Source organism: Dipodomys merriami, unplaced genomic scaffold (assembly GCF_024711535.1).
Source record: "Dipodomys merriami isolate MVZ:Mamm:240054 unplaced genomic scaffold, mDipMer1.0.p SCAF_10, whole genome shotgun sequence".
In the NCBI taxonomy this organism is placed as follows: Eukaryota; Metazoa; Chordata; class Mammalia; order Rodentia; family Heteromyidae; genus Dipodomys; species Dipodomys merriami.
Window position 1 is genome coordinate 1,228,808 of NW_027202271.1, and position 12,772 is coordinate 1,241,579.

The 12,772-nt window shown below is 49.1% G+C and overlaps 1 protein-coding gene across 1 annotated transcript; it reads right to left on the minus strand.

The window, feature by feature from the left end:
• Nucleotides 1–812: 812 nt before the first annotated feature.
• Nucleotides 813–10,859, minus strand: Pthlh (parathyroid hormone like hormone). Its single transcript, XM_070034656.1, has 4 exons — nucleotides 10,489–10,859; nucleotides 9,952–10,077; nucleotides 3,458–3,880; nucleotides 813–1,263 (listed from the first exon to the last, which is right to left on the minus strand). The coding sequence occupies exons 2-4, from the start codon at nucleotides 10,053–10,055 to the stop codon at nucleotides 1,254–1,256; spliced, it is 537 nt and encodes a 178-aa protein (XP_069890757.1). The 5' UTR covers nucleotides 10,056–10,077; nucleotides 10,489–10,859; the 3' UTR covers nucleotides 813–1,253.
• Nucleotides 10,860–12,772: the final 1,913 nt, after the last annotated feature.

Sequence of the window (12,772 nt, forward strand, 5' to 3'; positions counted from 1 at the left end):
GATATTAACTTTCATCAATAATAGTATAAGTGCCGGGCGCTGGTGGCTCACGCCTGTAATCCTAGCTACTCAGGAGGCTGAGATCTGAGGATCGCGGTTCAAAGCCAGCCTGGGCAGGAGAGACCGTGAGACTCCTATCTCCAATAAACCACCAGAAAACCGGAAGTGGCGCTGTAGCTCAAGTGGTAGAGCGCTCGCCTTGAGCTGAAGAGCTGAGGGACAGCGCCCAGGCCCAGAGTTCAAGCCCCACGACCGACAAAAAAAAATAATAAAAAAAAAATAATAGTATAAGTGTCAGTTCTGATTCATCACTTAATGCAGCAGCATTATATATTATCTGTGCTCCAAGCAATAATCTACAGTGTGTTTGTTTTATTTTATTTATTTTTTTGGGGGGTCCGGTCGTCGGGCCTGAACTCTGGGCCTGGGCGCTGTCCCTCAGCTATTTTAGCTCAAGTCTAGCACTCTACCACTTGAGCCACAGCTCCTACTTTTTTTTTCCTGGTTAACTGGAGATAAGAGTCTCACAGATTTTCCTGCCTGGGATGGCTTTGAACTGTGATGATCAGGTCTCAGCCTCCTGAGTAAGTAGGATTACAGGTGTGAATTACCAGTGCCTGGTAATTACTAAATACAAGCTAATGTAGAAATGTAGAAATGTTGGAAGCTGTACCATTTTAAATGCTTAAGGCCTGTATTCAAAAAAAATTTTAACAAATCAATTATGCTGAGTTCTCTCTAGTAGAAAAATCTCAAGAATAGAATATACCCTCTGAGTCATCATATAATTAGGTTATATTTTATTAGGCATTCTTTACAAATTTAAAATACTGCTATTTTTACATGCACAGGGGAAAATCAGCTTGAATAATTATCTTTAGGCATTCATTAAAATCAACCACAAAATAGAGACACTTCATTGTGTCATTTATCAATACTTGATATGTATATCTAAAGTGCATTATGTTACAAAAAATATAGAAAATCAGCAGCACCAAGATACCTTTACAAAATAAATACATCAGTTGACAAAATAAATTATGGTAAATGTGATATTAATAATCGGATTAGCCCTGGCAAAAATAAAATATTCACAATGGCCGATGTGCAGTTTCATGGAGCAGTAATGGAGATGACAGCTTTATTCTAATGCATTTACAGTATTTACAGATAATAAATATTTCTAATACTTTCCATATGTTTACTATTACAAAATCCTGTAATTCGTCCTTGGAAGTTTTCGGCTGAAAATTTCAGTATGTCCTGTGAGGAGAAGGAAGGGGAAGAAGAAGAAAAAGAAAACTGGTGAATTTTTCTTCAAAATGGGAAGACACAAAATAAAAACTGTATCACTGGGCATGGTGGCTCACACCTGTAATCCCAGCTACTCAAGCAGCTGAGCTGTGAGGGTCATGGTTCGAAGCCAGACCAGGCAGGCAGATCTGGGAGAAGCTTATGTCCCATTAACCATCACGAAGCTGGAAGTAGAGGTGTGGCTCACATGATAGAGCCATAAGGGAAAGCCTAAGGACAGTGTGTAGGCTCTGAGTTCAAGTCCCAGTACTGACCCAAGAAACAAAATAAGTCAGTAAGTCACTTACTGTGTTTCTACTAAATGATATTCATTGACTGAGTTTAAGAATAAAAATGGGAAGAAATAGTGTTTGGAACAATTGTTTTCCCAAAGAGAAAGAAAAAGGAAATAAATTACTGGACCAGGAAAATATATTTAAAAATTTTCACCTTGTCTACATGCCAATATATATATAAATAAATACATACATATGCACACATATAAACATTTGTATACAATATATATGTATGTATAGGCATATATACATACATACATTCTCTTTGCTGCTGGTATTGGGGCTTGAACTCAGGCCCTCACTCTGTTGCTTAGCTTTCTCCACTCCAGGCTGGCACTCTACCACTTGAGCCACACTTCCACTTGCAGGTTTTTGCTGGTATAACTCACTTGTGTTTGTCTACCTGGGCTGGCTTCAAACTGTGATCCTTAGATGTCAGCCTCAAGAGGAGTTCGGATGACAGGTGTGAGCTGCCTGCTTCTGGCTAGGAATTTTTTACTTCTTGATCTCTGAACTAAGGATGATTAACCACTCAAGTGTGAATACAACAAGTTACATTTCTACTGCATTTCTCTGGAAAAATTATGTCAGCTTGCTAATGGACAAACAGACATATGAGAAAACCTTAATATTTCTCAAACCAATACTTAAAATGTTCACAAATGATTCGTTTTTCATGAGCTGGTGAAAACCAGAGTTAAATCTAATTAAAAATTAAAACATATTTAGAACATATGTTTAAAAATAACTTAATGTGCCAGTCACAGTGGCTCATGCCTATGGTCCTAGCTACTGGAGATGCAGAGACAGACTGAGAAAATAACGTTTTGAGTCCAAACAGGGCAAAAAATTCTTGAGAGCCCACCTCAACCCATAAAAAGCTGAGCATGGAGGTACAAATTGTCATGCCAGCTACATGGAGGTGTAAAGCAGGAAGATCTCAGTTCAGACTCTGTAGGCAAGAGATGAAAGATCTTACCTGAAAAATAACTAAAGAAAACCAAACTGAGGGTGTGGCTCAAAGGATAGAAAGCCTGGAGTGCTGAATTGAATTCAAAACCAGGTTTCAAACAACAAAAAACAAACATCAAAACGTTTTCTGTTTTTTGTCAATCCTGATGCTTAAACTCAGGGCCTGGACGCTGTCCCTGAGCCTCTTTGGTTAGTGCTCTACCACTTGAGCCACATGGCCACTTCTGGAATTTTTTCTGAGGAGTTTATTGGAGATAAGAGTCTCACGGACTTTCCTTCCTGGGCTGGCTTTGAACTGGATCTCGGCCGCAGTAGCTAGGATTACAGGAGTGAGCCATCAGCAGCGGGTGAAACTTAATGTTTCTAAATACAAATAATTTGGAATTGAAATTCAATGATGCATGGCTGGCTCTGGAGATGCTTTCCTGCAGTGTCTGTAGATCTTATTCAAGCATCTTCTAAAATTAGAGCTATGGCTCAAATGGTAGAGTACCAGTTTTGAGTGAAAAAGCTACAGGACAGTGCCCAGGCCCTGAGTTCAAGCCCCAGTACCTGTGTACATATGTGTGTGTGCGCGTGTGCATGCACACACACATGCATGCATTCACGCACGCGCGCGCGCGCGCGCACACACACACACACACACAGTCTCACAGTCTTTTCTGCCTGGACTGGCTTTGAACCAAATCCTCAGATCTCAGCCTTGTGAGCAGCTAGGATCACAGGTGGGAGGCACCAGCACCCGGCTAGTCTTGGCTTTTGTCTGCTTTTCAGGTGCGTGGCAGTTGATGGAGACTCAGAAAGAAAGAACAATTTGGGTTTGCCCCAGGCAAGGCAGAGGTGAGAATGGAAAGCCAGAGCAGACCCAGGTGAAAGCAGACCCAGAGAACTGATACCTTGAATGGAGCTGCAGCCACGTGGCTGAGGGGTCAGTGTGGTGGGCCCCTTCGAACTCCATGCTGGTGGCTCCTTGGTCCCTCAGGGCAGATCGAGTTCTTCTTTTCTTCTTCTCTTGCTCTTTGCGCTTGCCAGGCTTGGCTTTCTTCTTCTTCCCAGGGGTTTTGAGGGGCTGCTCCTTGTAAGGCTCCACCTTGTTGGTTTCCTGCGTTAGGTATCTGCCCTCGTCGCTGGCTCCAAGTTGGACTGGATGGTTCTTGGTGTTTGGGGGAGGCTTAGAGTTGGGGGACACCTCTGAAGTGGCTCTGATCTCCGCCGTGTGGATCTCGGCGATGAGATGGTGGAGGAAGTAGCGGCGTCTCAGGTCCTGAATGGACTTGCCCTTGTCATGGAGAAGCTGGTGCTCTGACACGGCCCGCTTGCTGTGACAACAAGAACACATGTTGGTGTGGCCCTGGGGATACACCCGCACATGGAGGCAGAGGAGTGGCTGCTCCACCACCCTCCGGGATCCAGACAGAGGGCAACAGTCGGGGCAGGGGATGAGGAGGGCCAGCCTTCTGGGGTTGCTTTTCCAGTGTCAATTGCTACGGTTTCCTAGGGATCAGTAGCTCACACCTGAAACCTAGCCATTCAAGGAGACTGAGATCTGAGGATTGAGGTTGGAGGTTTGAAGTCAGCTTGGGCAGAGAAGGCTGAGACTCTTATCTCTAAAGTGCCAGCCAAGGGCTCACACCTGTAATCACAGTGACTCAGGAGTCTGAGATCCGAAGATCGCAGTTCAAAGCCAGCCCAGGCAGGAAAGTCTGTGAGACTCTCCTATCAAGTTAACCACCAACAAGCTAGAAGTGGTAAAGTGCTAGCCTTGAGTAGAAAAAGCCCAGTCAGAGCGCAAGGTCCTGAGTTCAAGTTCCAGTACTGGCATGCATACACATGCACGCACGCGCACATACAGACACAGACACAGACATGACTTATTGGATAGGAATCTAACAGGAGCCTGGTTTACATGGGTGGGAGGAGCTGCTTTGTTTCTGAGGGAGCCACAGTGACTAGATGAAAATTCACTTACTCTGGCAACAGTATTCTGGAAACTTAATAATCTGCAAATTGGAGGTATGAGTACAATGTATTTACCCTTCAATAGCATTTTTGAAGGCTGTAACTATATGATGGCCTGTTTCATAAGCAATACAATTTAATAAATATCTTTTACAAAAATGTGACATAAAAAAAAAAAACTGGGCTGGGAAGGTGGCTCAGTGGTAGAGCGCTTGCCTTGTATACATGAGGCCCTGGGTTCCATTCCTCAGCACCACATAAGCAAAAAAGAAAAAAAAACAGAAGTGGCACTGTGGCTCAAGTGGTAGAGCGCTCATCTTGAGCTGAAGAGCTGAGGGACAGCGCCCAGGCCCAGAGTTCAGGCCCCACGACCAGACCAAAAAAAAAAAAAAAGGCAAAACTCTTTTTGGCCAGTACTGAAGCTTGAACCCAGTACCTTGAGCTCTTACTTAGCTTCTGTACTCAGGCTAGCCCTCTGTCACTTGAGCCACAGCTACACTTCCAGCTTTTGGGTGTTTCATTGGAGATAAGAGTCTCACAAATTTTCCTGCTTGGGCTGGCTTTGAACCTTAATCTTCAGAATTCTGCCTCTTGAGCAATGAGGATTAAAGGTGTGATCCAGAGCACCTGGCTAAAAAAAAAAAATCTCCAGTAATAATAATTGCTATGAGGGAAGGTTTTCTTTCTCAGTTCCTGGCCTACACATCTATATTTGTGTCTCACTCTTATTAACTAAGCAGTCCATTCTAGCTCACCTTAAGAGCCAGAATGTGAACATTGGTCCTCTCAGAGCCAGCTGCTAGGGGCTCTGAGGCCTGGCAGTCACCTGCTAAATTTTGGTGTCTTTTCAAATCAAGAGACACATGTTCCCAGGGTGACTCTCCTGGCAATGCAGTACTCATTCTCTCCTTGTGCTCTGTAACAAGCAGACACAGCACAACTCTGTCTTATTTAAAAGGAGTACATCTTCAGCCTGGTTCTGGGGGCTCACGCCTGTTATCCTAGCTACTCAGGAGGCTGAGATCTGAGGATCACGGTTCGAGGCCAGCCCAGGTAGAAAGTGCAGGAAACTTCTCTCCAATTAACCACCAAAAAGCCAAAAGTGGAAGTGCTCAGTGGTAAGAGTTCCAGACTTGAAAAAGCTAAAAGGATAGCACCCAGGCCAAGTTCAAGTCCTGCATTGGCACAATAAGTAAAATTAATAAAATAGCATAGTGCATCTTTTACAAGGTACAAAGCTTTCCGTCCATCTTTTAGAAGAAATTGTTAGAATATTGGAAAACATAAAGAGTTGAGAAACAAAATATGAAATATTGTTAAGCCATGCTATTTAGTATTTTTTTTACTTTTTTATTTTAAGTAGTTAGACAAAGGGGTTACAATTGCACAAGGTTATTTAGTATTTTTAAGACTTTTGCCTTTAAAGTAGTGTGTGTGTGTGTGTGTGTGTGTGTGTGTGTGTGTGTGCGCGCACGCCAGTACTGGGACTTGAACTCAGGGTGTGGGCACTGTGCCTTCTTCGCTCAAGGCTAGCACTCTACCACTTGAGCCACAGCTCAAGCTCAGCTTTTGATTTTTTTTTGGTGGCTAATTGAAATAAGTATCTATTTTCTGCCCAGGCTGGCTTCAAACTGAGATCCTCAGATCTCAGCCTCCTGAGTAGCTAGGATTACAGTCGTGAGCCACAGGTGTCCTGGCTGGTCTTTAAAATCCTGTGAAGCACAAACCTCTGATTGGGAAATTGCATGGGAGGGTCAGGAATACAATCGTATCTTTCTCATCAACAGGGAAGGAGGACCATAAAATATTCTCTTTATTTCCATAACAAGGCATGAATTGACATAAGGAGAAATCCTGGGCATGTACAAACTCGATACACCTTCGAGGTGAGTAATCAATTCAAAATTAAGGGGGTTTTCAATTAGATAACTCTCTATTTAAGTTGTAAATAGAGTATAAAAAATAGTTGGTTTTTCAACTCATCTGCAAACATGAAAAGTAGCCCAATTGCTCACCTGGCATTTATGACGCACCTGGGCCCTAACTTAGAAAAAGAAATATGGCATTTTGTCTGGTGCCACGTGATTACTGTTTGAAAAAAGAAACCCATCAAACATTTAAAGGAAACATTTCACACAAATAATTTTAAATTCAGTCAAATCGCAGCTGTTAATTTTTAAATTAAAAATTCTATGGACACCTGGGGCTTATGCCTGTCATCCTAGCTATTCCGGAGACTGAGATCTGAGGATCGCCATTTAAGGCCAGCTGGGTCAGACAAACCCAAGAGGCTCTTTTTTCCAATCAAGCTGCAAAAAAAAAAAGCTGGAAGGGGAGATGTGGCTCAAGTGGTAGAGAACCAGCCTTGAGCAGGGGGGACAAAGCTATGGGACACTGCTTAGGTCCAGAGTGCAAGCCCCAGTACTGCAGGCACATGCAAGTGTGTGCATGCACACCTCCCCCACCCCACCTCCTCCACTTATGGGGGATTTTCCAGAGTGGGGAAAGAAGACTGCATTTCTAAGGAACTCTCAAGGACCAGAAAGAATAAAGAGTCATGAAAGTTTCTCTTCCTGCACAGGAAAGAACAGCGTGAGTGTTAATGTAAAACTCCCAAGACAAGACTCTGAGTCTGAGAAAGTTCCGAGATACACGAAGGAGACAGGGTTAGGGTGTTAAGAGTTGAGATGATTCACTCAGAGGCCCTTCCAATTTGTATGACTCAGCTGAAAGTTACGCTTTTCATTAAGTGGGAGAGACCCGGGCTGGCTCTGGAGCAGGCAGCCAAAGATGCTTTCTGCCTCAATCTGCTGCGATTCCCTCTCTCACTTAAACCCAGAGCTAGCCACCTGTCTGCCAAGCCTTATTCATCTGCCCAGATGAATTCAAAGACCTCATTTTCTTTCCCGTCTCCAACTCGGTCAAAGCTCTACACCCCGGAAATAAAATCTTTTCGAATAAGAGGTCCAGAAAATTCACAACTTGTAATTACCTCTTTGATGTGGCATAGGCAGTACAATCTCAGTACTATGTCTCCTTTTTTTTTTTTTTAAAGTAACTTCTGACCAGAGGCCAGTGGCTCATGCCTGTAATCCTAGCTGCTCAGGAGGCTGAGATCTGAGGATCCCAGTAAGATGTCAGCCCAGTATGAAAGTCTGTGAGATTCCCATCTCCAATGAACCACCAAAAAGCTGGAAGTGGAGGTGTGGCTCAAGTGGTAGAGTGCCAGCCTTGAGTGGAAATGGCTAAAGGAGAGTATGAGACTCCAAATTCAAGTCCCAGTTCATCACACACCATACCACACACACACACACACACACACACACACACACACACACACACACACACACACATACACACACACACAGCGCTAGCCTGATTTCATGTACAGTAAATGAATGTTTTGTCTATTGCTCAGAATTTACTGTTACATGGCAGAGAGACAAAAATAGTTTTTTTTAAAACTCCCTTTGGCTGTGATAATTTGATGAAATCTCTTCATCTGCTGATGAGTTCTGTTGTATGAAGCATCGGGGCTGGAACCCGATGATCTATCAGCATGAACGATGAGGGTGTTTTGTGGTGATTTATAACCATCTGTTGAGTGTTTAACTACAATATTATATTTCACCCACAATCAAAACCCTGGCTGCTAAATGGGTTTCTAATGTGGGTGGGTTATTTTATTTTTTTGCAAGGTACAACAAAGGAATAATTTAAAAAAAGTAGCCATCAAGACAAACTTAGAACCATTTTCACATGCGAGAATTGTGGATTTAACTGTGGCTCACTTACTATTTCTCAAAAGAGGAAAAAAGCATTTCTTGAGTACCCTCTGAAGAAATTGGCGGTACTTCAAGATAGTATTTCTTAGCCAAATAAATATAGTATGTAAGTGTGCTTTTAAATTTTCAGTCTTCATCTATATTTCAATTTGTGTGTTAAATAATTGAATGTAATACAAGTCATGAAATAAAGCAAGAAGTCTGAGGACAACTTATAGAAATAAGTGAGTATAAACATTCATTTGGAGAATACAATGACCCTTTATCTTTTAGTATAAAGTTTTAGACAATTTGCCTTAGGAGCTTTTTAATAGATTTCAACCAAAGTTCAGACATGTCTTAAATAATTTCATTTAAGGATTTTCCCCTTTAAGAATAATAATATTAAATCAAGGGCCACTTTAAAACAGTTGTTTTTTCCTATATCCTCGAGAATTCAGAAGAAAGCATCGTGACCCCAATTATGAATGCTAGCTATTTCTACTTTTATTAAGTGAAAAAGTTCTCCTTAATTCTTCCTTCCCTTTCTTTCTTCTCTTCTTTTACTTCCCTCCCTCCCTCCCTTCTTTCCTTCCTCCTTCTCTCTCCCTTTCTTTCCCTCCCTCCCTTCCTTCCATATGTGCCAGTACTGGGTCTTGAACTCAGGGCCTGGGCGCTGTCCCTTAGCTTTTTCACTCAAGGTTGGCACTCTACCACTTTAAGCCACAGCTCCACTTCTGGCTTTTTGGTTCTTAATTGGAAATAAGAGTCTCACAGACTTTTCTGCCCGGGCTGGCTTTGAACCTCGACGCTCAAATCTCAGCCACCAGCGCCCGACGTTCTTGGCTCTTAAAGCTTATGCTTTTCCTGTCCTGAGTCCTGAGACCGATTCTTCAAGATTGCCCAGAGATGGCATCACACAAGTTAATGAGCTGCCAGTCCTACAGATAATTAAGACAGGGTTACTCTAGCTCTCTTCCCATTTTTCAATTGTTACACCCAAGTAATATTTCCCTGGTGTGCTTAGATAGATGATCGTCTCAAAGTCAAATTACCCTTCAAAGAACCACCAATGGAGAAAGTAAAAAAAAAAGCCCAAGCGCTCAGTGCACAGGGCAAAAAAATACTTGTTGCCTGTCAGCCATCGCTCGAAGCAAGTTCGTGCACCCACCGTTTGCGGTGGGACCCAGCGCCCTGACCTTCTTGAATCTGAGCCACAGTCAAAGTGCTGGCTACTTTCTTATATAATATGCCTTCGTTATATAATACGGTCCAGTTTATATGCTTTAAACAAATGATGTCATTCATCTATACAATTAGATGTCGAGGCATTGCTCTTCCCACCCCAACAAGCAGCCACGGTGCAGTATGATATCCATGTGCAAAGGCCTAAGTTCTGGGGGGTTCAACTTCCTCTGCATTCCCAAGTCTTCCCGGGGAGCAGTCCATCCTCCCTCGGGGAGACTCCGAAAGGAAAAATAACAGAGGCGCCCCAGGATCTGGGTCACCCCGCTCTCTCCTCGCTCTGCCCTCTGCGTCTCCCGGCGGGCGGCTCGACGACCCATCTCTCTGCCGGCGCCGGGAGCGTCGGGGACCGCTCTAAGTCCCTCAGCCCGCAGCCCCGCTGGCCCGTCCGAGGCGGCGCCCGGGAGGGGTGGGGTACTCACAGCCGGCGGCCGAGCCCGTCCACCGCGCGCCCGCAGCAGGGCACGGAGTAGTAGCTGAGCAGGAACACCGCCACGCTCCAGCGCCGGACCAGCGAGCGCAGCATCGTCTCTCCTCCTCCCGCGGACCTGGAACCGAACGCGGCGGGGCGCGGAGCGTCAGCCCTTGCCCTCGGCCCGCCGCCGCCGCCGCCGCCGCGCCCGCGGCTCCCGCCCGCAGCCCCGGCCCCGATCGCCGGCGTTCCCCGAGCGCCCACGGCGGAGAGCCGGAGGAGCGAGCACGGAATCCCCCGACAGCTCCCGCTCCCGCTCCCTCGGGGCTTCGCCAGTCCAACCGCGCGTCTCCCAAACCACAGAAAACAGATAGAAAGAGGGGATCCCCAAACAGAGGAAGGAACTTAGAGAGAGACCACGGAGAAACGCGTCCCCGCACGGGCCGCCCGGCGCGGAGCTGGGTCCCGCGCCGCCGCGCGCGCTCCTCCCGCGTGGGGCTCGCGGCTCCGACCCCCGCAGTCCGCGTCCCGCCGGGGCCGACCGTACCTGGGGCGGCGGGGGGATCCGGAAGGCGATCCACGGGGACGGGCTGCGCGGGCTCGGGTCCGGGTCCCGGGCGGGCGGCGTAGGGCCGGGAGCGGCCCCGGCTCCCGCAGCGCGGCGCGGGACAGGCGGGCGGGACTCTAACTCCGCGGGCAGCGCCGCGCGGGTCGAGCGCCCCGGGTCTCCAGGCACCGCGGGCGGCGCGGCGCGGTCAGACCGAGCGACCCCGCTTCCCGGGCGGCGCGGACAGCGGGCTGCGCGCTGGGTAGCTCCGGACTCGCCGCGATCCCCGACCCCGGCCCCCAGGTCCCGGGTCCCCAGGCACGGCCGGCAGGGCGCAGCCGTCCCGCGCTCAGGGCTCCCCGGGCGCTCGGCTCCCGTCCCGTCCCCGGCCCGGCAGGTTGGGCGGCGGAGGAGAGGTTCACACGCTCCCGGCCGGACCTGCGCCCGAGTGAGCAGCCGCACCAAGGTGGCGCCCGAGGAGCGCGGGGCGCGGCGGGCGCGCGGGCGGGGGGCGCGGGCGGGGCGGGCGGGCGGGCGGGCTCCGCGGCCGGGGGCGCCCCGCCGCCTCCCTGGGCCCCGCCCTGCGCCGCCCGCCCGGACCCGCGCTCTGGGGAGCACCGCCGCCTCCCCAGGGCCCCGGCCGGCCCCGGCCGCGAGGGGCCGCGATCGCCGCTGGCGGGCCGGGAGGAGGCCGAGGAGCCCTGGCCGCGGAGCGCGGGCTCCCGGGAGCCGGGGCGGAGACCTCGCGGGCGGACGATGCCCGCCACGAACCGTGATCGGGGCCAGGAGAGACGCCGCGACAGGGGCAGCCAGCGACCCCAGGATCGGGGCAGCTAACCAGCCCGTGGCCGCGCCGCGACCCCACGGCCCGTTCCAGGAGTCAGTACCAGACTCGCGTGGGCGCTCTGCGCCCTGGGATTCTTCCCCCCGCCGGCTCCTGCCCGGGATGCGCTGGGGCCCGGCTCGCCCTGCTCACAGCCCGCCCCGTCCCCCGGCAGCCAGCGCCGCCGGACTGCAGGCGGGGGTGCACGTCTGCTTTCGTGCTTCATCACATAAATCTATATGCACATAGATGTGTGTGTGTGTGTGTGTGTGTGTGTGTGTGTGTAAATGATGTGTTAAAATGGTGTGTGCGTGTGAGCCCTGGGCTGGAACTCAGGGCCTCGCGCTCTTTCTTGGCTTTTTCACTCAAGGCAGGTGCTCTACTATTTGAACCACACCTCCACTTCCAACTGTTTTTGCTGGTTGTTCAGGGATCAGGAGGCTCAGAGGCTTTGAGCTTGGGTCCTCAGGTCTGACTCAGCCTCCTGAGTAGCTCAGGTGGCAGGTGTGGCCGCCGCGCCGGCTCTGTCTTGCTGCTGGACAGCAGCTGGCCGCGGCTGGCCCGGGTCTGGGTCGTGTCCGGGATCCGCGGCGCTGCCCTTCGGCCTGCACGCGCGGACCCGGGTGTGAGCCATCTTTCCTTCTCCACAAGCCCTCACTTAACAGAGTTAAAATCTTTGTCTGGAGGAGGCAACAGGGCTCTCCGCGTCCCAAAGGGAAACTGTGGCGCTCTTCCCCGCGCCTCGGAGGGAAGAAACCCGCTTCCCTCCCCGCCCAGCAGTCAGCGCCCGCGCGCCCTGACCCGGTGCCGGCCCCAGGAACCAGCGGGAAAGCCTGCGCTGTCTGGCTTCTAGAAAACCCTGCTGGTAGGTTTGTTTACTCTCTAGAAGGCCGGTGGATGTCCACAGATCTGAGATGATCAGGCAGTCTGACTTCTGTCCAGCCCGGCCAACGCTCCACTTTTTAACCAGGCTGAGCTAAATAGCGTCCTCGGCTCTCCCCTCCCCTCCCCCAAATTGCAGCTGCGGGTGGGGCTTCCTCTCTTAGAAATGCCCCCCCCCCCGCGTTGATCACTTTAAACTCCATACTCTGAAACACTTGGCTTCCTCCCACAAGAAAATAGAAGTATCTGGGAATTTCCACAAATTCCCTTGAACATACCAGAACTTCTCAATGTTACATCTATGTGCATGGTGCTATCTGAGTGCTAGTAGCCCTCAGAAATGTCACCCTCTAGTTCGGCACTGGTGGCTCACGCCTGTAACCCTAGCTACTCAGGGGACTGAGGTCTGAGGATTCAAGTTCAAAGCCAGTCCAGGCAGGAAAATCCATGAGACTCTTATTGCCAACTAACCACTGAAAAGCTGGAAGTGGAGCTGTGGCTCCAACAGTAGAACACCAGACTTAATCAAAGAAGCTACGAGACAGCCCCTAAGCCCTGAGTTCAAGCCCCAGTACTGGC

Coding starts and splice junctions, on each gene's coding strand:
- Pthlh (XM_070034656.1), bottom strand. CDS start 10,055: ATGCTGCGCTCGCTGGTCCGGCGCTGGAGCGTGGCGGTGTTCCTGCTC. Junction 3,881..9,951: donor GACGGGCTCGGCCGCCGGCT/GTGAGTACCCCA, acceptor TTGTTGTCACAG/CAAGCGGGCCGTGTCAGAGC.